We start from the raw sequence: 26,628 nt of genomic DNA, 5'->3' as shown, positions 1-26,628 counted from the left end.
AGCAAAAAGAGGTAACTGTAAAGTTAAATTCCTGCATACTGAGTAACTTAGTAAATAAATTAGTTACTTTTTTATTAGTAAGTGTGACTTATTTTCAGTAACGTGCCAACACAGGATATCACAAATAAAGTATTCAGTCAATTAACTGTTGGGGATCATGAATATAGATTTGGAATTTGTTATCGACTTTGCCCACAAAAGTGTAGACAACTTCTTTTAAAGACTAAATTCAGAACCCCAAGGTGGCCAGAGGAGTTGCTGAAGTTGGAATTGACCACTGTCAATAAGTCATATCAAAAGTGAAAATAAGAGTCAAACATAGACAGGCAGAAACTGCATTATGTCCATGTAGCTTATCCATCTGAAGACTATTTGTGAAGTGATTCAACTATGTACTTGACCGAATTTGATTTCTTTGCAAATTAAACCCGACCTCAATCAGGAAATGAAGCATCAGTTCTTTGCTGCTGTAACGCCACAATTTCCCAGCTTGGGATCAATAAAGTACATCTATCCATCTATCCATCTATCTATCTATCTATGAGCAAAGCAACCTACTCAGCTGAAGTTGCATTCAGGCGTTTCTATGAAGGTAAGCACTTGTTTCCTACCTGTGTCTTCTCTGTTGTTGGTGCAGGCAGAACGGTCTGGATGAGTGAAATCTTCTTTGCTCCCCTGTGGTGGTTCCCTTCTTGGTTCTTCTTCCTGCTACACAAACAGGAAGTGCTGTCACAAAAACAGCTCTTTGTCAGTAACCACACAGAGGTGCAATGATGAATCACGCTTCCGCTCACTCATGCACATCACTCTTACTGCTTCACACAGCTAGACTAGGTACCTCAGTAACAGGGCCAAAACCTGACCAGAAACAGAGTTTTTATCTGGATTCATGGGTGGGGGGCTGTGCAGATTTAAATGCGGACAGTTTCATAAGCACTATTTCTATTCTGGAGAAAGAATAACTGAACATTGTGCTCCAAAAATCTAATTCTTTCACCCTTGTGTTGTGAAAACTACAAAGACTACTCTTCACTCTACCAGTCTAAATGTCTACATACCACCATTATTATTATTGTTTTTTTTACGTTATTCATTTTTAGTTAATTTGGTTAAAGTGAAATAAAGTTTGAATGTACTGTATAAGGAATTAATGAAATAAGAAAGTTCTGAAGGTAACATATCAAAACATATGATGATGTATCAATGTCATGCAATTCAGCTGCTCCGACAGTAAACAAATAATAATTTCATTCCAAAATAAAAAAGGAGGAAATTGATCAGCCATTGAGGCTTTTACAGCTTTCACATGGATGGCTTTTCAGAATACTTAAATTCACATCATGCACAGAGGTATCTATTTTAAAGGCATCATTTAAAAGAAATTATCTGCTGTAACTCATTACTTTATCAATAGTAACAAGGAATTTATTCATGATTTATTGATAGTTAGGTTAAAATCTGAAGAATAACTTCTTGGTGACATTCTGAAAGAGAGCTGTCCTCACATTTACCCATTCAGTCTGCAACTATAAACCTTAATACGTTTTTCAACTTGTTCAAAGCTGTTTATGACAATATTTGATCATTAATGAACCTCAGAAATTCCATTTTGTTTAATTGTGGGAATGACGAGAAGCTTTAAATCTTTTGGAATTCCTCCAGTAGACCACTTCAGCCTACTGCTGTGAACAGCTGTATTGACTTTAATGTAACCTTGGAGGCCAAATTGGTCTGATTAAAGTTCTTACACTGAAGGTGCCTTACTGCCAATGAAGTGCTCAGGTTGTTATTCAATGTGTCTTACAATATTATGGTGAGGATCCTGAGAGAGCCTTTATTTATTATGATACTCTTTCCATATTGCCTACACATCACTTTCTTCAAAGCTACCGCAGACTCCATTGATAGAAACTTGAATCAATAACAAAAACATACTAACACATTATGTATAAGCCTTCACTATAGTTTCTTATAAGTAAATATTGTGAACGTATACAGCAATGAAAAAGTACTGAACTGTAAACGGACTAACAGGATGACATATGTTTCATGAAATCATAAAAAGCTAGAGGTGTTTAGCATGCTCTCATCACTTAAACCACTTAAAGACATATCACTTGACATACATTCCTCAAGAGCAACCTCAGGATCTTTCGTAAGGCCTTGTACATACTGATGAAGAACTGCCAGGGAAAGAAAGAATCATGTGGTCATCATTCTTCTCAGATAAATAATAATAACTTATACTTTATTGAAATTCCGATTTACACTCTGTTTAATGAACATTAATGAACATGAACACACAGGCTGCACATGCACAAACAGGGTCCTATGGACAAGCATAAATGGGGAGGTCTCAGAGTGACGGGGCTGCCCACAAAAGCACTCCAGAGCAGTTTTGGGGTTTCGTAACTTCGTAACTTGATCAAGGGCACCTCAGCAGTGCTCAGGAAGTAGACAAACAGGATGAGAAGACAGATTGCAGGTAGCAGTTCCCTGCTGCCTCTTCTTCAGTTGCATAAAATAAACTCACTAATACTAGATTGCCTGTTAGCACTAACAAATTTGCACATCATTTGCTCCTGCTATCTGCTTTGTTTTAAGTTTGAATTCACAAAGAATACAGCGCTAATGGTATTCAAGAATAAACATCCCAAAAGTGGTCCTGCTCCATCCAGTTTTCTCCTTTTTCACATTTGAATGTGGAGAGAACCTTTACTCTGTACGGAGCCGCACGCTCATCTATTTTCAAGTCACACAAAGGTGGAAATCTTTTTTTAATCAGTTTATCACATTCAGCCTGTGTGCTACTATCAGCCTGTGTTCACTTTGTCCACTGCAAAGATTCACATTGACAAAAACACCTGAAAACTTCACAAAATGTTTGGGGTCATATGCACTATGGTAAATGGTGACTGAACTTGAGCTTGTATAATGCTTTTCTAGTCTTCTGACTAATCAAAGCACTTTTACACCACATGTCACACCTACCCAATCACACACTGATAATCCCATTTATATACATTTAATATAAATTTAAACCCTCTGACGCAGCATGGGGGAGGAATTCGGGGTTACTGTAAATGTCTTGCCCAAGGACACATCGGACAGGAGCTGGGTATCGAACCCATACCTTTCTGCTTCAGAGACGACGACTCTATCAACGGAGCCACAGCTGCCATAGTGCCTTTATAGTGATGATCTTCTAACATCATCTCTAATCTAAGGAGACAGGAAGAGTCTCTGCTGCGAGGTGTTTATGTGAACAAGCTAACATTTCAGGAGAAGCATGTCCTGAAATATCCTATAAAGTTCTAGGAGAGCCCCTTTCATATACTGTATGCACTCCTGATGTGAAATCATCAGTTGTTCACACATTCTCCTGACAGTGGGAGACTTTTACTGTTAAACGGCTGTAGTCTTCGAAAGCGTGCTGTGAACCAACCTGTGGCTCCTTTCATGCACGTCATTACCCACTCTATGTCCCCAGGTATCTGACTCTATACACTGTCCTGTCTCTAAAAATAAAAGGCATAGGCATAATAAGATGAAAAAGGATTTCTAAAAAAGAGGGGACGGTGGATCTTAAGAGGCAGACTCTATTCAACAGAGTCTGACATAATTATATATTATATCCCTTATTTGTCTATTGTGTCCCTATGTGTAGTTGAACATATTCATAATGTCAACCAGAGAGGAGAAGAACATACTGGTAATCAGAAAACAGATCACATGAGGTGATACTACTACTACTCCGCTCATTCACAGTGATTATTTCCTGTTAATTTCTCCCATCAGCTAACTCTGACTTGACACGGGAAATTAACTAGGGCACTGGCTGTAACAATTCCAGGTAAGGATTGAAAAAGTAATCTGCTTGCCTTTGTACATGATGCTCACCCCAAACAGTTCAGGAAGCTTTCATGAGTCGTGAAATTTGAAAGCCCCAAAAGTTAAAGAAAGCAGAATGATATTTTTCATCAGAAAATACAGCATATATATGACAGGACAAGAACTATAGACCAATGGTAAAATACCTACATGTTCTCCAAAGTGACACAAACCTTTTTTACAGTTACAATGAATAAATGTAGTTTGTACCTGGCAGTGGGTTTTTGATGAGAGCTCCGGTCCCTCTCCTCTTACGGCCGATTCGCTACTGGAGCCACTGGAGTCTCTAATATAACCCTCCTCCTCACTCGTCACATCCTGAGGCCTGCAGTACTGAGATGGAGCAACATGCACTCTGCAAGTGGACTACACATACACAAACACAGCTGTAGTAAAGGTTTAAACTCAATAAATATATATCTTATGTTTGACTAAATGATCAACAAGCTGGCTGCAGAAAAAGGTTGTGAGTTTTCTGCCTAACTCATGTTAGGACAAGCCATTTAGTATCTGGTTCAAAACATCCATCTCTCCCCAGACCACTGATGACTAATTTTGGATTGCAGCTAAGAGCTTTACAACATTCCTGTTCAGAGATTAATCTTACAATATTAAAATGCAGAATGCTTATATAGTTATAAAATAAAGTGTTTTATGTTATATATTATATATTTATATCATATTATTCTTTGAGTTTAGTAAGGTATTCAACTCTTGAGGTGTTGGAGCTTGTCTCTTCCCTGGGAGGAGCACACCCCCGTCTCTGTCCTTTGCAGAGATGTACAAAATCAACTTCTAAGGGGTTGTGCTAGTTGTGTTGTGTTTAAGTTTTTCTTTTGTTTCTTGTCATGTCAAATCGTTTCTGTAATAAATTTGTACTTAATCATTTATAACTTTGTCTGGTTTTAGCTACTGATTAAAAAGTGCTCCAAGAAAATTTAACCCAATTATGAAATGTCATATGAAGAGTCTCCCTCAGAGATTTAAACACATTAAATAATAATTAAACAATCACCAAAAATACAGTCTAGACCTACTCTTTATGTAAACATTTAGAAAATAGCTTTTCAGTAGATTTGGCTTTTTTTGAATAAACAAAATTGAAATTAAGTTGAATGGTTAAAAGGAAAGCTATAATTATGGCATTTGTCTAATGGGGCATATAGAAGCTTCTTGGTGGCACATACAGTATTTGAAAAAACATCGGGAACACGTTAAAATTCACGTGATGCATAAATATAGAGGAACATAGAACATTATTCATTAATGTTGGGAAAAAAGTACACTCGTACTTGTACATATTTTTTTTCACTAGACTGTACATTACTGTACATGGACATAGTCCCTTTGTGCAACTCATCCAAACATATTGTGGGATCAGCATTACGAGAGCACCCAAAGCATTTGTCGGATAGATGCACTCACAGAGGAGAAGGCAGAATAGTTTCAGCAGCACAGCTGGAGAAAAGTGAAGGTAAAGTAGAAAGAAGGAACAGGTTCTTTTAGGTTCATGCTCCATTCAGGCAGCCAACACAGAGGTGATTATTAAAGCAGCAATATCAACTATTACTATAAGTCAACACACAAAGTGCAGGTTTAATGCCAAATAAAGCATGCAGCGAATTGCATGCCCCTTGTTAGGGTGCCCAAACCTGACTCTTTTAGTGGATTAACCTTCTCTGCAATGTGTGTTATCGTTGCTGCTTTCCATGAGAAAATATCTCATATTTTTGAGATCCTGATCACATGACTGCGAGTAAAGGTCTCATTGATACTTGCTGAATAATAACATGAGCTGATATACCACAATCCCCTGTTAGGCCAATTCATTTCAGTAGAGTCTTGAGTTTGCATTTTTCTGCGTTTTAAACACAACACACTTCACCATAAATTCAAGAGTATGCTTTGTATGTAGTCTTTAAGACATTAACAGTATCTTTATATTTTATATGAACTATAAACAGTTCATACTGAAGTAAATAAACTACAACTAGAGGCTAGATCAGTGATTCCCAACCTACGTTCCTTGAAGTCACCATAACGAGTGCTCACAATCCCTCTGGTGTCAGAAAAATATAACTACAGTTCAAAAAATAAAATAGAAATATCACACCAACCAAGCTAAATGTCATTATATTCAATACATGGCATCAATTGTCAAAAGAATATTCATTAAAAACAAATAACTAGCCAGACGCTGAGATCTACCTACCTATCTAATTCTTTCCCCTGAGGCTATTATTTTGACATTTTTACGTGAACTTCCTTTTCATGTGACCTCCCCTCTTCCATTCCTTAATTCATTTTGGTAAATAAAAAAAAGGAAAAAGAAAGAAATGACAACTTAGGAAAGTCAGAAAATACACAAGATTTGTTTTGAACAAATCCCCCTATGGTAACAGTTAGTATATTTTTGGTTTCATCTTCTAAATGGTTATTATGGTTTTCTTCTCTACAACATCATTCTCCTATAATGCATCACTATGTGCCGGCAACAGAAACAGTATGACAACAGAGGAATGATAAAATAAAGAATGGCAGAAAACAATTGAGGGGTCGAAATCAGGATGTTAAATGAGGACCTTGTTCCCCTTGAGGGCCAGGTCCAGAGCCTGCTGACTTGATAGGCTGGTTGAAGAAGGGATGTATGGGACATTATAGTCTTCATCAGGATACACAGGCACTGACAGTCTGTTGTCAGACCACGTTCTTGCTGTACACTAGACAGATATGTTTAAAAAAATGACAAGATACATGAGACTTCGACAGCAGGACTTCATCAAACTTTGTATTTTGCCCTCTCTATACAACCTGCATTATACGTGTATTTGATTACCTTGGGTGTGTCCAGGCTGTGGACCCAGTCTGATGGGTTATGGTGGGTGTGATGGGGCTTATGGGTGGTAAGGCAGCAGTTACGCTGATAACTGTTGGTGCTGTCGCTGCAGGAGCGGGTCATGGTTTTCTGTTCTGATTGAATCCTAAGCTGACTGAAACTCCTCTTTAGATAATGCTCACATCTCTGCAGGCAGTGAGAGCAGACCTCCAGTCTACGCATCCCTAGGACAGAAGAAGAAATCTTCTATAAATGTAATTTAGTTTCTGTTATTAGTTTCTTTGAAAAAGGGGACACTGTACAACCCGCCGCCTGGGCAGATGATAAGGTGAAGAGAGGGTTTTAAAAGACCAAAAATTCACTATGTGAAATCAAAGTTGTTTATATTGGGAAAATATGAAATGCAAATGTGGGGGTACAGGAACAATTTTGTCGGGTGTGTGAGCGCACACACAAACACACACATTTGACCAAACTAAAGGAATAGATCGTTGTGTATGAATAGTAGATTTAGTATTTGAAAAAAGTAAAGTTGAACAAAGGGATGTAAAATAATTTACAATTTGTTTATGAAAAAACTAACAAGCCATGACCTTGGCCTGAACAGGACTGTGTATGTGACTGTGGCAATTATAAACAAATGAATATTTCACCATCAATACTCCATTGACTCCGATCCTTTCTCAGTTTGCTGTTTTCCACTGCGTGAGTAATAGCAACATTCAGTTGCAGCTCAGATACCTGTGACACAAAGAGTGCAGAAAAAGTCAGGAAAACAGAAGACGTGATGATTATTAGAGATATTGCTTAATAAATGATATATATGTATATATATATATATATATATATGTGTGTGTATATATATATGTATATATATATATATATATGTATATATATATATATATGTGTGTGTGTATATATATATATATATATGTATATATATATATATATATATATATATGTGTGTGTATATATATATGTATATATATATATATATATATGTATATATATATATATATATATATATATATATATATATATATATATATATATATATATATATATATCTGACACATTACCGTAAATTCCGGACTATAAGCCGCTACTTTTTTCTCACACTTCGAGCACTGCGGCTTCTACTCCGGTGCGGCTAATGCATGGATTTTTTATGGGGGACAATGAGCTTCTGCCGCAAAAACATTTGACTTCGTCACGTCGGATCTTAATATCAGTCATTTTGCGCTTCATGCACGCACCCTCATGATGGAAAACACACGGAGAAATGCATATGATGTAGCTTTCAAGTTAAAGGCGATCGACCTGGCTGTCAAAGAAGCTAACAGAGCTGCTGCACGTTAAGATGACACTGACAGCGACAACAGAGACTGAGGAAGTGAGTAATGAAGTCATTCTGAGGCAGTGAATGGATGGACTTTTTCTTGTGAAATATATTATGGTCATCTTTTTCATCAGCCGTGTTACAGACACCGTCGGCTAGGCTTCGTATTGTAACAGTTCATGTTGTAAAGTCAGTAGTTGATAATGTGTTCATAATTCCGATTATGTGGAGAGTCAGTGAATGCACCAGCGCGAACGTGTTTACAGTCTATGGTGTTGAGTGGCTGTATGAGAGAACGCTGGGGGAGAGAGTTGGATTGTTACGGCAAGTTATGTGTTGCTCTCTGCTGTAAACGGCGTGGTCACGGCCGACAGTGATCGGGTTATTAAAAGTTATTAATATTTGAACGCTCCTTTAACGTCCGTACGGACGCTACAGTATTTGCGGATGTTACCGGTAGCCTACGTCTGTGTAAATACCTCTTGTTATAGCGTGGACACCTGCGGCTTATAATCAAGTGCGGCTTATATATGTACAAATACATTTATTTACTTATTTTTAGCCGGTGCGGCTTATATCCAGGTGCGCTCAATAGTACGGAATTTACGGTATATCAAAACAGCATTAACTTTTTTAGTAATTTGAGCTCAAATAGCTGTTTTTTTTTTTTTTTTATCAAATCACACACGCCCGCCTTTGCTCCCTACCCCACCCAATAAGCCTTGGATGCCCATACCCAGTTGCAGATTCGCTATTTCCCCCCCGCTTTGGATCACTTTTGGTAGGTACTGACCACTGCAGACAGGGAACATCCCCCACAGGAGCTGCAGTTTTGATGCTCTGACCTAGTCGTCTGACCATCTCAGTTTGGCCCTTAGTAAAGAAACTCACAAGCTTACCCTCGCCCATTTTCCCTGCTTTCACTTAAGAACTAAAGGTTCACTTGCTGCCTAACTTATACCACTAACTGGGAAACTATTTTAGATTAAGTATCTTGCCCAAGTACACTTATATGATATGCAGACAGCAGTCATGTTTCTCTGAAGTCTATCTGAAACTTGTTGGGTTTTTATGAGTTCTCATTTCTACCCAAGCTTTGGTAAACATAGTTTAATTGACTCTTTAATGGATAACAGGACAAATCCCATTTTGTAGCAATGCTGTAAAGAATCCCTACATTTATTGAATCAGTAATGCAATGTAAGGTTTCGGTGATTATGCATCTAGACCGGAATCATGTTGCCCTTCTTAATCAGACTCAGCATGTTTATATCACGTGCAAACAAGATTACACTTGATAGAGTTCTGCTGAAAGGAAAGGCTTGGAAGTCAAGTTGAAAGCTAGAGGAAGTGCATTCTAGCAGCACAGTGTACCACAGTTAAACCCAGGAGGAGACACTAATGTAATGCATACTTTGGGATTGGGATGCCGACTGATGACGATGTGGACTGGACCTGGTGTGCACCGGCTCAGAACTGTGTAGACGTCATTCAGTGCCATGTTGTGAACCACAGTGGTGTTGATCTCCATGATCTCATCTCCACACCTAAATAATGGAGTAAAAATTAAGCCGTGTATAAAAACAAGTAATAACATACTGCATGTACTCTGCTTCATAATCCACACTGTCCTAACATTACTCCATCTTAGACTCCATTATGACTATTTTCTATCCATTTGCATGGATTTTACATAATTTTTAAATGTTTTAAAGTTTTATAACTGTATAAATTGTATAACCCCTGTAGTAATATCTCTTACTGGAGTCTACCGTCCATATGAGCTACAGATCCAGGAGAGACATTATGGATGTATATCTGAGGGCATCCGTCACCAGATGGAACACAGCACAATCCAATACCAAGACCAACTCCGTCCTCTGGGAATTACAAATACATATAAACTTTAATTATGAAAATTTTATAGATATATTTCATGAGGTGACTGTTTGAATTCAGAAATCAGATTTAGCATTTACACAACCATCCAGGTGGATATTTGGTAAAACACACACATAATAGTCTGGGAACAACCCTGTCGTATAGGATTCAGACAAACAGTTATGTGTGATTGAGAACACCTCACATTTTTGCAAAAAAATTGTCTGTGCTGGTCAAGGTACGTATGATTTTTTTCCCCACCAAAAAAACAACAACAAACAAATGAAAACGGACATTATAAAATGTATCACTTTCTCATAGTTTTTTTTTTTTTAACCCTAACCCGAAACCTGAGGAGAAAAAAATAGATATACAGAGCTATTTTTCAATCCTAAAATAACAACATAATCTAAAAAGTTTAATTTTATATTTGTCAATGTTATATTTTTGTTTCTTTTTTTTTTTTAATAAAAGGAGGAATGAAGACTATGGCTCAGTTGGCAGTCTTTGTCTCTCAACAGGAAGGTCTAAGGGTTTGATCCCCAGCTCCTGCATTAAAATGTCTGATGTATCCGTGGACAAGACACTTAACTCAGATTGCTGCTTCGTAGGCAGCGAGTGAATGGAATACTACTACTACTAATACTACTTCAGGCACTCAAATGGCTATGGCTTTTACACATTCGTACATTGACAAACACATTGATATACTGATTGTGGAAGATGCAATGTACTGTAGTACCCATCAGTATTATCTTATACCATACATACGCATCACATGCCGCTGGCTATGCTTATCAAGAGCAATTTGGGGCTCAGTGTCTCGCCAAAGGACACCTTCTCATGTGACAAATTATTCTGATTGAAAGACAACTGACTCAACCACTGAGGGCTGCTAATTATGTGACACAATAGATTTGTTCAAAAACCTATCCATGATGGTCTTTGTAAAGACGGATAAATGTGTGGTGTTTAAGGTGCCTGTGTGATTGGCATTATAAACTTAAAGTTAGTTTGAATTGAAAGAAAAGGGTGATTGAGACAACAATTTGGAGGCAAATCAGATGAAACTCTAAAACCAATCTCCCTCTATCATCTACCCTATCTGACACTGACCTTTCTGCAGGACTATCTCCATCATGATACGATCCCTGGGTTTGTTGAGCAAACCCTCGCCCTGTATGTTAGTGCAGGCATTGTTCAGGTGGTTGTAGTCTCCCATGTCAGCACTGATCCTTGCTGTGCCTGTGGTTGAGCTGAGGGAGTGCGACCTGCATAGACGAGCTACCTGTGCCTGACCACACAGGGCCCCGACACGCAGGCTCGTCCTCACCACCAGAGTCAGCAAACCCTTTTTGATTTGCTGTACAAAAACATTTGAAATAAATAAATGCATATGTTAATTCAGGGCTAAATGTATAACAGACTGATGGTTCCTTGTTTTGTTGTTTGTCAAACTTTATTTTGGTTTGAATATGTATAATCCTTTGTTGTGCATCTTGTCTAACCCATGAGACAAATCGGTTGTCTTTGTCTTTTATTATCCTATATAAATCCCACGTCTGCCAGAAAAGGTACGAAGTGTGGGACCCTTTTGTAGATTATATTAGGCTTTAAAATGAATGTTTGTTTTGGGGTCTCATCATGCATTTGAAAAAAAATCTGATTGGAATATATTTTCCAATATAGTATAATCAGTATGAGTAAAAGAAATCTTAGTTCTATGTTGTCATCAAACAGCAAAAAAAATGCTGTTGTGAGGATCAAAATGAAGTTGCCCTACTTTGAACTTGTGCAGGGCTTCATCGTGAGATAGTCCATGTAGTGACTCTCCATTCAGCTCCAGGATCTCATCTCCTATGCAAACACAGAAATCAGAGGCCTGAAGCTTTAAAATTTGAATATTTTACTCTGTGGCAAACTTGGAGAAATCTGATGAATCAACATCTGCTTGTGTTGGGCAACAAATTGTAGTTGAACAATAAGTCTAAAAAAGTTTCTTAGTATGACTCTGATAAAGCAAAAGTTATCATAAAATATTAAGATCATAATTCATGTTCAACAACTTCCTAACTTGTGTCAATAAGAGTATTGAGGGAAAACGCTTAGTGGCCTATTAGCTATAGATTATGGTCATGCAGAGTACTAATAAGCACTTAATAAGCACCCAGTAAGATTTTCAATAGCATTCTAAAAAGCAACTTAATGGTGAATATTGGGACCTTAAATCAAAGTGTTACCAAAACAAATGTAACTCAGATTCAGATTCAGAGGTAACGGGTAGATAAGGTATTTGATGATCACGGAGAGCGGGCTGGGCAACACCATTTCAGACGCGGCTATCGAGCAGGCTAGTATACTTCTCCATTCACCGAGCGGATAGTAAAGCTCCCCGCAGTAATATCAAAGATGTAAGAGAATGCGTTCATGTGAACAATGACTGGTGTACTGCTATGGACATTACTGGGAAATACTGCTCTGCAGATTTAGACTACCCTTGCTGTACAATTCTGGCCACACCTCGGCCTCTCAGGCCACATTTCACTGGTAGTAACACCATTTTACAAACCTCTAATCTGCACAACCAGACCAACTGTTAAACTGTCCAGGTATGACTTCACATCTGCTGCACCATCATACAGTAACATCATTGTCTGGAAGCAGGGTGACCAAAAAGGTAACACAGTCATCCAAAAACAACAGTCCCTCACGAGTGGCTTTGCTCAGACATACCTCACTTGTTAAGAGACGCACAAAGTAATGGATTGGACACAATGGATTTGCAGCCTTTTTAGGTGGTTGGAGATGTGAGCTCAGTTAGTAGACTCGTCGTCTCTTGGCCAGATGGTCAAAGGTTCAATACCCAGCTCATGTGAGCAACGTGTCCGATGTGTCTGATGACACTTAACCCCAAATTGCTCCCTACGTACAGTACATGCGTACCTTGACCAAACAAATCAAGGTACGTATTGAACTGTTGACTGACTGTAATCTGACTGCATCCGTATTTTACGTTTGTTATACAGAGAATTTTAAAAAAATATCTTGTAAGAATTTTTCATTTCACTTTTTCCAGCTGTTCTGTGACAAAAACCTACTCAATGTTTTACACTCTTCTTACTCTCTTTGTTTGAAGCATTCTAAATGACTTAAGTGCAGGCTTTTAACCGTTGATCGCTACCTGGTGTGGCGTCAGCCTTGCTTCTAGACATGCCCCTTCGCCTCCATTTTACCTGTCCAACAAACCTAACCAGCCCGCATTGCATGTACCCTATTGGCTGACATACAAATACAGATGACGCTAAAAAAATTGCCACCTTTCCCTGCTACGGTCCGTGCACGTACCTACATAAGGCCGTGCAGTCGCCGAGATCCCCCCCCCCCCCCCCCCGTTGATGACATAGCCGGACTTGTAACCCCCCATGTGTCACTTGTGAAAACAAGTTGCAACCATTGATCTAACCAGCAGGAGGAGCAGTGATTATGGAAGCTAAAGTGATTACTGCATCTGAAAACAGCTGTGCATAAAACTGTATGCGTCAGTCTACAGTGTGCCTCTGTCTCTCTTTTTCTGTGACAAAAAGTCCACTGTATCAACACCCTCATAAAATCCTAAATGTGTATTTTATCTCTGTATTTGGACATGGAGAGTTTAATCAAATCATTCTCCCTCCATCCCAGCGCTCCTCTGTGCGCTGTGTTTTCTGCCTTTCAAAGTGCATGTGACTAGATTTTATACATGTTCTTGGTTTGAGATCAATTTAACAATAACTATATATTCCCAACTGTTCAGCTAGCGGTATATTTACCCAATATTAAAGTGTGATTATCACAGCATCCCATCATAGAAGGTTGTTGATTTTTCATTCTTAGCTCATCTTGTACCTACATTAGCCTACTTTGTGCAGCAGCTGATGTAATTCAGGATTCACTAATCTGAGTCCTAGTTACCTAAATTCAGCCCAATAGTAGGCTAATGTGTTGTTGTGAAGTAAGCACCATCTACTGGTGACACTCTGCAATTAGATACATAGGCGTCTTTACAGTGTAATGTATGCAAAGAGGGGGGCTCTCTTTTTTCCTGGGAAGTAAATAGAAACCAGCTGACAGCTGACTGGCTACTATCCTGGTGGCTGGAACTGTATGTGAAGGCATTCAATTAGTTGTCCCTACCTTTTTAAATGTGTTTTGCCTTTCTTTCAATTTTTCTACCTACCCTTTTGAAATGATGTTTGTAAATCTGTTTCTTGATAAACCTGCTGAAGGCCACAAGCCAAAACGTATCGGTCTAAATTGTGAATAAAGTTGATTTACTACAAGTGTTACTGCAGCTGGAGCATTTTGACCTTGTCAATAGCCTCCATCCTTTTATACAAAACACAAACCAATCACATTAACACCTTCCTTAACTTTGTATCATTACTGTCACTCACCTTCCTGCAGTCTTCCATCAGCAGCTGCTGCGCCTTCAGGAAAAATGGTCTTGACATAGATTCCCATCTGTCCATAAATGCTGTCACTTCCTCCCACTATACTAAAACCTAGACCCTAGACACAGCAATAGAAACATGATATTAATACAATTACTACACACTTACATGTTAATAAAAATACAATAACAACCATAAACCCAATTGAAATCATCAGAGACTAAGAGTGCTTTCACACTTTAAGAAAATGCAACCGGTATGATCTATGTGCTCATAATTAAATAGCTGCATGACGTTTTCTAATACCCAGCGCCGTATGTTCTTATCTGCTCTTTTGTTAATAAGACGCCTACTCCAACCTCATTGGCAAGGAAGTATACTATGGAAACAGGAACCTGAGAAATACAAAGGAGAAATCATATCCTGCATAATATCCCATCTGTTCTTTTGTAAAGCGTCTCGAGATATAATAATACAAATAATAATAATAGTATACAAATAATGATAGATTGATAAACTGATTTTAAAGGGATACTTCACCCATTTACATGAAGCTGTGTATCAATAGAAACATGGTAGTAGTGTTGAATGGTTGTGAATCCAACCCTCGTTTTGCCCTGAGACGAGAAAAATATGTCTTTCTTTGCCTGGAAGTTTTCTTCATGTGATGCAATATGATGCAAAAAGCGTCAAAAAAACATATTTTTCTCGTCTCAGGGCAAAATGAGGGTTGGATTCACGACCATTCAACACTGCTACCATGTTTCTAATGATACAAAGCTTCATGTAAATGGGTGAAGTATCCCTTTAAGGCAAACATCCTCATTATGGCATTTCAAAGCAGATTACCGTTTCATCCACCGCTCCCACTTTTTTTACATCACGGCTCGCCTCAGAAGAGGAAAGATTGACATGTATTTGTTTACAAACACATTGCTAATAACCTCAAAATGATTGAGTTTTTTCTGATTTCAGTTAAATATTTACAAATTATAGAAACAAATTGATTTTCTTTTTGACTTCTAATAGTTTGCTAAACTAAATACACCCTGTAGTGGAAGAATCCCCAAAACATACTGTAAATATTTATATTTAATATTGAAGACAGTTTAGTAATAAATCTCTACTTTTAGAGATGTTATATTCCTACCTTGCCATGGCCCTTCATCAGAACAATGTTACAGATGATGAAGGCTTGCACATTGCTGCAAGAGTGTACCAGTTGGGCAGAGCTGAGGGAGCGGGAGGGTCGCTGTGAGGGCTGTATATGAGCAGCATATAATATACAAAGACAGAAACAAGAAACAGAAAAGTCACATGTTTTGCATCATTCTATATCTGACCCCAGGTCTGAAGGGATTTTCATACCATCTTTATCTTAATAACTGTCAGAAAATGTAAGTTACATTTAAACAACTCTAGAGAATTACACATCTCAAGCTTGTTTTGTGTAGTTATGTCACACTAGAATAAGTGTATCATACTTTAGTTTTATAATACATTTAATTCCTCCCAGTGAACATTTGTAATGGCCAGATGTTATCTCTTATTAATTCTGTTTATAATAATCAGATAATAAATCACCTGTGTAGGGTGAGTAAAATCCAGCTGCTGGGACAGGGACTTCCTGTTTCCATAAATACCAGTGTTCACACGATGGTGACTGGTATACAGCCCCGGGGCCTTCATGATGATACTGTCCAGATCCCCAATCCAGTAAGGATGGACACCTGGTTATACACATTTTATCAAAAAATAAGAATCAGGTTCAAATCAACAGAGAAAATGTATCTACAGAGAAAATAGCGTAAGTCTGCATGTAGAGCTTGGGGGCAGTAAAAACCACAAAACTGTATATACAGTAATTAATTTGCAGTTCTATTTTGAATTGCAAAAATAGGGAAAAGCAAAATGGACACAGTACAACTTGTATTATAATGTTCCGCAAGTTAAATGTTCGTTTTATGCATCAGACAGTTTCTACTATAATAAATAAATGTTTTCTATCTGAACACGCGTGTCAAGAAGAGCCTTTCATGGACTGATTTATAAAAGGAATGAACAGCTTTTATCATTTACACTACATGCTTTATATTAGACAGTTAGCAGATGAACGAGTGAATCAAGCCAAGAGAGCTGTGTGCCGGTTTGTGCGTTTGTTAGCTCTAGTGGGGAAGCTTCTTTTGTGTTTTTGATAGTTATGTCATTCTACACTCCATACATACTGTACATCTGTACTCTGTCATTACCTGTGGTGGCTCTAATCTAACTTGACTTTGCCCCTCTTTTTTGGTTAAAATATCCCAGTATTGTAAAGTTTAGGCATATCATTGATTTGGTCTAGAGAGAGATCGTAGTTCAGTTTTAAAAGTTTTTTTGGTATTTCAGAGGATGTAGCCGTCTCTTTACTCAATTAGAACCACATTTCTGGCGTCCTGTTTGTATAAGGATATAAATCCCTGGCTTCACACCTCCCGACAGACAATAAACGTATTAAAGACAATTTCTCCAGCACCCCCCCCCCCCCCATTGTCTGCCATTATAACTGCACTACTCTAAAAGCTTTTACTGCCCTTTTGAACAGATCAGCCTCCACATCTTACCTTTTCTACAGTACTCAAATGCAGTGCAGTTAATGGTTCACTCTTTTCTTATCAGTTTGCTTATTCAAGGGGAAACTGAATATTAATTTAGCCAAAATCACAATTGTTTTCGAACTTAGAACCTGACTATATTTTTTAAAGCTCAAATATTAAACAAATGTTCAATGAAGTACCTTAACCAGAAACATGACCCAAACTGATAATGAAAATGTGCTATAGAGACAGTATAGCCTTTTTACCAATAAATGAAAATAAAGTTATATATGTAAAATTGTTGCTTTCTTCAGTGCCTTTTGGTCTAAATTGTTAAAAACCTAGGCCCTTGTACTATTTCATCTAAAATAAAACAGTAACAGATCTCTAGCTCCATGGTGCTCATCAACATGGGACAAAACATTATTTGTAAGCCGTATGTCCATGAACATGAATGCATGATGTTTTCATAATTTTTGTTCATGTCACAAACCATATTCAGTTAAATGTGCTGGCCCATATAAACACCAGAATGTGTTCGATCACATGTGAATAGTTTAATTACAAGATAAAATGCTGCATGGAATCGCAGCCAGGAAAGTTTGAAGAATTTAATAAAAATTGTGGTGGTACACACTGGTTGGTTTGGAAGGAGTCCCACCACTAGCCATCTCTTCTGGTGGGAAAAGCTCAGTCTCCTCAGTTTCCCAGCATCTATCCTCATTCACCTCTGGAATTGGTAACTACAAAAACAAATAAACACGAATGGACTCACATTTACACAGAAAAACACATTTCCTTCCCTTAACAGTACAGAAATAAATATGGATTTTTTTATTGATGACATGATTCTGTCTGAAACAGTGGGTGTGGTGTAATTTCGGTAATTACTTAATTAAATGAGTAATGTTAATATGGGAAATATTATACCCTTTTAGGGGTTCATCTATTTTATGTGCCTATTAAGTACGTTCACAACCGCTATATTTGAAAAAAGTCTGTTTTCATGTATAACATGTACATGTATAATTTTTATTTTCAGAAAAGAATAATATGGGACCTTTTAATCATTGGTCCTAATGTCAGTCACAGCTGAAACAGTTCTGCTTTGTCTAGAAACCAAGGACAGCTTACAGAGTCTCAACAGGTCTTCCTGATATTTGCAAGGATGTTTGGGCAAACTTGGTGTTGTTCACTCCAAGCTGCTGGACGTGACAAATTAGTTGAGGTGGGTCAATGTGACACGACCCTGATAATGATTATATCCTTTCGAATACATGCAAAGCCTTTCCAAGTGTCCAGCAGTTGTTGGAGTAGCACACTGAACCCCACGTGTGATGTCGAATCATGTCTCCTGGAGTAGGCCTAGTCATCTAATATATGAACTTTCATCAATGTAAGCCACCCGAGTCTAATGAGTCTTATAGTGTGGAGTCAAGTGTTGATAGTTTCCTCGACAGTTGGGTTAAACAATATTGTGCCAATATAGATTATTTTACCTTAAGATGGTTGTTGTTAGCCACAAGGTCCTCGGTTGTGTATCCAGACAATGAAAGAGGTACAGATTGGGAAGTGAGAGTTGGATGCTGGGAGCTTGAAGTCATACCATTTAGATACAGAGTGTCTTCACATCTGGACATGTCCTAGAGTTTACAACACAACAACAAAGAGAAGCATTATAACCATGGCCTCAGGAGACACACCAATTGTGGTAAGTATCTCTAAAGCTGAACCCAAATTATCTTTCCCACTCCAGGATTTTGTGTTGTAAAAAATTGCACCAAATGTATTATTCTGATGAATGACTTTCTGTCACCGGTTCTTTTTTTCAAAAATATCTTCATTGGGGTTTTTTTCCTCACATAACGACCCTAGGGCTGAATGATAGGGCAATGTATAATGATATAACAGATGTGTATCAGACAAGCCCAACACTCCCTCCCGCTCAACCCACCCCTACAGCTCCAACAATACATTCTTAACGAGTGTGTACAAGTTCAAAGACAAAGGTAAGAATAAATGCAAGCCTTCAGTATATCATGCAACAAACACATATCAATACAGATAACATAACCAAGACTATTGCAGAGAGGGAGTAACGTCAGTAACAGCAGTCGACGGCTGGGGCCTCGGGAAACCGATCCCCGGACACAGCTTCTGGCTGTTGGAACGGAGCCTGAGCTTGTGTGGGAGATCGAAACGTACCAGCTAGATATAGTCGGGCTCACCTCCACAACTGCTTGGGCTATGGAACCCAGCTCCTTGAGAGGGGCTGGACTCTTCACTTCTCTGGAGTTGCCGGCGTTGAGAGGCGGCGGGCTGGTGTGGGCTTGCTTATAGCTCCACAGCTCAGCCGTCATGTGTTAGAGTTTACCCTGGTGAATGAGAGGGTCGCATCCCGACTCCTTCGGGTAGCGGACAGGTCACTATTGTCTCGCCCTACTGACCAAACAGCAGTGCTGAGTTCACGGCCTTCTTGGAGTCCTTGGGAGGGGTGCTGTATAGTGCTCCTACTGGGGGACTTCAACACTCACGTGGGCAACGACAGTAAGACTTGGAGGGGGTTGATAGGGATGAACGGCCTCCCTGATCTGAACCAGAGCGGTGTTATGATATTGACTAGACTTCTGTGCTAGTCACAGTTTGTCCACAATGAACAACATGTTCAAGCACAGGTTTACTCCCCAGGTTTGCCCTCCAGCCGTGTGTCTCAGACACTCGGGTGAAAAAAGGGGCTGAGCTGTCAACTGATCACCACCTGGTGGTGAGTTGGAAGCGCTGGCAGGGGAGGAAGCCGGTCAGACTTGGCAGGCCAAAACGTGTTGTTAGGGTCTGTTGGGAACATCTGCCAGAACCCTCTGTTTGTCCGGTCTTCAACTCCCATCTCCGGGAGTTGAGTCCGAGTTTGGGGATTGCCGCCACGGCAACTGTTGTGAGACGATTGCCTTTTTTAGCTACCATACTGAAGGTTGTCATTATTAAAAAAAAAAAATCAACAGAGAAATAGTTTAAAACAGTTTACTCTTCTGAGCCCAGGCTTCACGTTAGACATTGCTGTATTTACTGCAACTCCTTTTCTCCATTTCATTTAACAGGTTTCCACAGCTTTGAAAAGTGACTCATATATACTTGGCAGGATGATGAGGTGCACAGCTGGACAAGTACCAAAGACACTAACAAACTAAAATAGTCAGAAAAACACCAATCATGCGTTTCCTCAATGACTGCTGAGGAGAAATAAAAACACAGCATGCTGCATTCAGCACCAACACGTCTGCTCCGACATGACACCCACTCCCAAAAGTTGTTTTCTATTCCCTTCCTCTAGTCAAAAGTAAAACACATTTTGTATGATTAGTATTTTCTATGTTTTCTATCAATAAATTAATTAAATTTCCTCCAGTACTATTCATTGATTAATAAAAAGATACAACAAAACCATGAATCAAACTACTGTCCTGGGCACAGAAAATAGAAACGAGTATTTTTCTATTTTGTGTGGGAAGACTGGACTGAGGCATGACAAAAATGTAATGCCCACGCGGAAATGGTTAATGTGGACAGAGGACAATGACATTGTGTAAGCATGTAGAGCTTTCCTCATATGTAATGCTATACAATTTGTTGATTTGCATTTATACATATTTATGTATAACTTTATATAACTTCAAATACTTAAAATCTGTATTTGAAAAAAGACAAAAGTTTTGCTCTTTCATCTCTCACGCAGTTTGTTGTGTGCTTTCTGCTCAGCCAACAACAAGACAACATTTCTGACTGCCCCTAAACTCTTGAGTACTTTTTTATACACAAGTTTTTTAACCCCTTGAAGTGTGTCGGGTTCTCGTAGACAAAAAATTGTCTGGGCTAATGTAAATGCCAAAATGCAATTGTAAAAAGACAAGAAGTAATTGTTCTTGTACCTAATCCGATGTACAAATTTAGCTGTCGCCTGAATGATTCTCAAAATTCTATGATTATGCTGCTGACAAATCCTTGTGTCAGTACTGTACAATACCAGTCATCTATGTGGAAGCATTGGCTTATACCAATTTTTAACCTGTGTCTTGCTTGTATGTGTCGCTGTATGTCTTTCAAATTGACCTTGAATCTTCCAATAAAGAAAATAAATAAAATAAAACTGAATGTAAAATGTATACATATAGTTCACATCTTTTTGCATCACCAGGTCAAAAGCATAAAGTACGTGTATAAAGAAGAATCTACTGAAGAACAAGTATTTTTGTAATGATTAATTTAAATTATTGTACTCTATTAAATGGTATAGGCATGCAGGTAAACAAACAAGTATTTTTGGATAGCACCATAGTGAATTTTCACAGCAAAAACCCCCTAGGAAAAAAATCTAATGTAAGTTGACTTAATGTGTGATCTGCCATTACCTCACAGTTGGCTTTAATGTGAATGCTTTTCAGCCTCTCACTGACCATCAAAGCACTGCCATTTAGAAACTGTCCATTGAAGGGAGCCAGCTTGTCTGGGCTCAGGAAGCTGCAGTCCCTGTAGAAAAAAACAACAACATAGAGACAACTGGAAGCCTTATTACGTTTTTGCTGAAACATGTGTGTGTATGGGGAAAAAAACAATCAATGTCAAAATTATATAAAAAATAAATACAAGCTAGATATCCGAGCACATCAGTGTGACGGCCACGGACGTAGTGTACAAAATGTACACATTATTAACTGTTTCTGTCTCCCCTCTGTCAGAGTTTGACGGGTCTAATCTCGAGCAGCTGGGCCATTTGCTCTCATGGCATAAAAACCCGACTCCAGGGTGGATTTTGCTCTCTCTCTCCTCCACACACCTTGACAATTGTTGCCTGTTTGTTTGTGCTGCGGCCATTGTTGGCGGTACACTAATAAATCATTGTTATTGTTATTTGCAAGTTAAACTGTGGTACTTTATTGTATTTGTTATGGCCCTTTAGCAAGGTTATGACATCAGCTAGTGCTCTCAGTTGCACTAACACACACAAACTCATGCACCTACCTGGCGGTACGCACTCCTTTCTCAATCCTTTCTCTCTTTTGCTCCTCTTTGACTGATGGATTAGACGCAAAGGGAGGGATAATATGACGATGATTTTGAATGTGTAACAGCCAGTGTCGGGCACGTTACTGAAAATTACTTAATAATTTCAGTTAATAGTTTCTTTCTATCAATGGGGACTAGATTTACTAACTGAGTTACTACTGATATACAGTACTTGTTTCTGGACAATACTATCAGTTATTGTTGGTGAAGAAACATGCATGCAATTCACTGTGGCATAAACGTTAACACCGCTAAAGTCAGCTAATGAATTATAAAATTACTTTTTCAAACTTTGAAAAGAAACAGATGTTTAAACGCTGCATGGATTATAGATTCATGTGAAAATAACATGCTCGATGCTTAACAAAAAATATTAAGCATCGAGTCTATGGATTTTCAGAATTAATTGTCTATGTAATTTCAATCAGGAATCTTTTAAATTAAAACAGTTGCAAAAGTGTGCTATGTTAACATTATTTAAACCCTTTCCTAAAGTTACAGTAATGTTAATTCCATTTCATCTTGTAAATTAAGTTTTAAATTTCGAGATAACAGTCAGCCTCGTCGGTAATGCCCCCTGAAGTTGGAAATTGGAGGAACTTCAGTTACCCAAGCTCAAAATACTATATGGTTGCTCCACTCATTAACAGTAAAGTATAAGATGTACCTTATACAGTGTTTATTAGCAACTTAGTCTTGTTATTGTGCAATTGAATAAATAACCCTGATCATATAGTGCTAGTTCTTTCTTTGGACAAGTTGCTTCTTCACGCAAAAGCTGTTGTGAGTGTGTTGTTATCGCAACACACACCTTCAAACACAATAACATCTGGGCATCACACCCTAAGTGCAACCTCATGACATGGCAATCCTGAGAATATAGTCTATTACCTGAGCCAAAATGGAGCAACAATTAGCTGTGAAGGGCATTTTTAGTCACTCCATAAGAGTGTGAATGGGTGTGTATGGCCTGCAGTGTAAAAAGCACTAGAAAAGCCCTATAGAAACTCAATGTACCATTTTCCAAAACATTCTAGGTCTATTTCTTCTTCCAAAACTTCTTCAAGTTTGAACATTTTTATTTTGAAATTCCTTTACACAGTGTGCTTTTTCTTCTGCTATCCTGCTTTGCTGCTGTAACACTGTAAATGTGTTAGTTTTTATCTTATCTGTTACTTATTACTTACTTAATAGGATTTTCATGACTGTACAAATAAATAAATTACAGCCTGTTCATGCCTATCTAAAAATTAAACATTCCGTTTTTAATCAATATTGATGGTGTCATCAGAAAAACAAGCATAAATTAAAAAGGGATTAGTTGACCACAACATCGGAACTTACAGCTATCCTATGACGGTGATAGATGACTGGGGAAGAAACAGTTGAAGTTGAGTTATGACATCATTATAAGCTACAGCTTGCAAATATCTTGCCATATTGACAGACTTTTGAAGAGATTAATTGTGTGTTTCAAATTTTATTATTTTAGATCACTTTAGTTATTCAGAGTTAAATAATTCATTGTTAATTTATGATTGGGTCCTCCTATCTGTTTTTTTAATCGCACCTTTGACAAACAGCTAGTGACTTTTCACCCATTGTTTTGCATTTTTGTTGATCTCCAAAAGATGCTCAAGATCCATTCAGATTCAGATTTCAGACACATTTTTATACATTTTGAATGCAAAGGCATTTATATCCGATCATACAGTGCTGAACAGCTGTCTGGTGCGCAACAATGACTCGAGGGGCACACCTGAGCGCCCGTGCCACAGAGGACACAGCGTGCACCTCCGACACAATGTAAAACAATTCATTTTAAAAATTGAGGGAAGAGGCCCTTTTTTAATGTTGTGGTTTTCTGATAAGCCAAATGTTATAGTTGTTATATTTAGATTTATCTGCAATACCTCAAAAATATTGTCCGTTCATTTGCCTTGCCACAACGTACCTATTTTGCACTTGCAGTCATCCTGCTTTCAGCTCTCCGTGACATAAACCAGCAGAACAGGCAAAAGCCTGACTTAAATATACTTCCTCCACAAGGTTTGCTCCTGTTACTATGCACATTTTCTTAGTAGATCATCCACAATCTGAACACGCAATCTTTTGGAGTGATTACAATTTACTACTCTTTAATTGGCATCTTAGTAAATCAGGCCCTAAGAGTTTATTAATGTATGCACATTTTTACCTGTGAAGGTTAGCTCCATCCCTTCCTGGTCCTGTGTTTGCGTCTTCATACTCCGTTTGAATGCTGTTATCAGCCATTTGCAGTCCACACGCCTCCTCAGCAGGGTCTGTCGCTACACACATCCTCCAGATACTACTCTCCTACAATGACATACACACAGTCCATAAGACCCCTCGTAGTAGAAAGAAAAACTGAGCCATGTCAATGTATCGAGCATCAGGCCAAAAAAGGAAGAAAATAGAAACGGCACTAAGGTCTCAATGGTCTTCAATGATCTTCAACGGTGCTTGTATAGCACTTTTCTGACTACTCACTTTTTACACCATTGGTTACACCTAACCATTTACAAACTGATGGCAAAAGCTGCAATGTATAGTGTCTATCAGTGTTCATCAGTAATCCATTCATATATATTTACATGCCACTGATGTAGCAGCAAAAATAAACATAGCAAATTATGTCAGAGGAGCATCAAATGGTCTAAAGTGTTTGGAGGTAAAGTCATGTATGTTGCAGCAGCTCTTATATGACCAGATTACAAAAGACATGAAACAGATACCGTGTCTGTGTTATGTAAATGTGTGCTGAGGTTTCTCCTTCCTGGATCCTGAATGTCATTATCATGAGGATGATTTGTATTTATTAGAGGGTTGTTAGGTTGTTTCTTACCCTTTTGATGACTTTTATCTATTAGAATGGTTGTTTCCTAGACTGGATTATTGTTACACTCCTCTGCTAATGTCTGATTAATAAGTTTGATAAAAAACTATATCTTACACAGATGATAGCTGAGGGTCCTTGGGGGTCAACATACAAATATAGCAAATAGTAAAAACAGGAAAGCTGCTAATAACAATATTGTATTCCCTTTAAGATCAACAAATGGTTGGAAGGTCATTTTAGAGTTATTATGAACACTGCTTGTGTTGTTCAAATGTTGAACATATACAAAACATATGCATATGTATTTTGGGACCACAGTTTCTGTTTTTGGACCTAACATAATCCTCTCTAATTGAGTTTGTTTAGCTTAATTAACAGCTACAGACGACGGCAGGGTGTGGAAAAAGTTCTCAAAGCTAAGTTTCTGATTGTTGTTGCTGACTTGTTTGATTAACTTACACATTGAAAACAGGGAACTGACAAATCACCCTTTGATACTCAGGTTATGAAATGTTGATATTTCATCGTGTTTGGTAACTGTGTGTAAATGCTTGTGAAAATCTAACAAAACTATTAAAAAAAATACTTTTATATTTGTATAGAGGATCACCTTGATGTTTACACTCACTACTTCAACAGTTTCTAATTTTCTCCGAGACTTGCAGAGACTCTGCAAGCATATGTATGTAGCAGTAGTACATTTATTTTATCATGATGAGGGATTCTTATCGATCTATCAATCAAATGTGGTCCGCACCGTGTGAGTGATCCAAACAGTTCACAAATCAATTTTGATCTATTGCACCAATGATGTTTAACATTATTTTTTATACATTTTCCAAATAAACACTGTTTCTCATATTTGATGTGTTTTACCTTGATGCTGAAGGACATCCTCAGGCTCCTTTTTTTCTCAATGAATGTGTGGTGCAACTGGTTCTCTATATCTGTGCTTTCCTTTTTCTCCAAGCTTGATTGCTGAGTTGTGCCCCACTGTTGATTTCCTTTAGCTCTGTACAGTGTTGGCTCCCCAACAGTCACGTCTGCTCTCCAGCCCCCCGTCTTGCTCTCGTCTGACACTTCTCCAGAATGCCTCTCTTCTGGATATTCATCATTGGTCTTGGAGTGACATAGGACAAGGGACCTGGACAGAGTTTATTTCAGTCATTACAAGTCATAAAAAGCAATCCTGCAAAACTATAACTTACTCAAGTTCTGAAATAAAGGTAATATTGCTGTCAAATATTAAATTTGTCAAAAATATCCAGCAACATTAGTACAACGATCAAATTTATTAACAAACTTAAATTAAATCACATTTTAGCACTTTATCTGCAATGAAATGACATTGCAGAATCTTACAAAATGTATCTGCGAGTGAAGAAGCAACCTAACTGCTTGTACAGCTCGAGTTTTGAGCCTGAGCGGTGCTGGTACCTGGAGAGCGAGGCCAGCTTCTTGGAGCGGTGGTTCTGGCATGTATTTGAGTTGTTGTTGTTTTTCCTTCGCTCCCTGTTTCTCCTCTCCATTCTTCTAGCAGCTGCTGTGTTAGCTATCCTTCTCTGGTGGGAATATCTCTCAGGCATTGCAGTCAGTGTGTGTATATGCATGTGTGGCTGCAGCACAGGAACCAAGAGACTCCTCCTGGTCTGCCCGAAGCCTAATGGAGAGGGACGCTCTGGAGGGCAATTAGAAAATTCAGTTAGGAGAGTCTGACTGCATCAGTGTTTGTAAGTGTTCTGAGAAACTGCTGAGGC

General features: G+C 38.3%; 1 protein-coding gene across 1 annotated transcript in view; it reads right to left on the bottom strand.

Moving 5' to 3' along the window:
• The window catches only part of il16 (interleukin 16), a 51,302-nt gene that overhangs the window by 13,986 nt on the left and 10,688 nt on the right, over window positions 1–26,628 (bottom strand). Inside the window, exons 2-20 of the mRNA XM_079340301.1 lie at window positions 26,309–26,549; window positions 25,748–26,015; window positions 24,209–24,348; window positions 21,357–21,474; window positions 18,453–18,596; window positions 17,591–17,696; window positions 15,962–16,107; window positions 15,528–15,638; window positions 14,381–14,495; window positions 11,731–11,804; window positions 11,064–11,310; window positions 9,829–9,946; window positions 9,481–9,613; window positions 7,381–7,468; window positions 6,728–6,951; window positions 6,474–6,611; window positions 4,102–4,257; window positions 2,127–2,183; window positions 612–708 (exon numbers count right to left, since the gene is read on the bottom strand). Coding sequence (XP_079196427.1) covers window positions 612–708; window positions 2,127–2,183; window positions 4,102–4,257; window positions 6,474–6,611; window positions 6,728–6,951; window positions 7,381–7,468; window positions 9,481–9,613; window positions 9,829–9,946; window positions 11,064–11,310; window positions 11,731–11,804; window positions 14,381–14,495; window positions 15,528–15,638; window positions 15,962–16,107; window positions 17,591–17,696; window positions 18,453–18,596; window positions 21,357–21,474; window positions 24,209–24,348; window positions 25,748–26,015; window positions 26,309–26,549 — 2,721 coding nt within the window. The remainder of the gene's footprint in view (window positions 1–611; window positions 709–2,126; window positions 2,184–4,101; window positions 4,258–6,473; window positions 6,612–6,727; window positions 6,952–7,380; window positions 7,469–9,480; window positions 9,614–9,828; window positions 9,947–11,063; window positions 11,311–11,730; window positions 11,805–14,380; window positions 14,496–15,527; window positions 15,639–15,961; window positions 16,108–17,590; window positions 17,697–18,452; window positions 18,597–21,356; window positions 21,475–24,208; window positions 24,349–25,747; window positions 26,016–26,308; window positions 26,550–26,628) is intronic.

The sequence above is a fragment of the Symphodus melops genome (genome assembly GCF_947650265.1).
Source record: "Symphodus melops genome assembly, chromosome: 3".
In the NCBI taxonomy this organism is placed as follows: Eukaryota; Metazoa; Chordata; class Actinopteri; order Labriformes; family Labridae; genus Symphodus; species Symphodus melops.
This window is presented reverse-complemented; position numbering and strand designations above follow the sequence as displayed.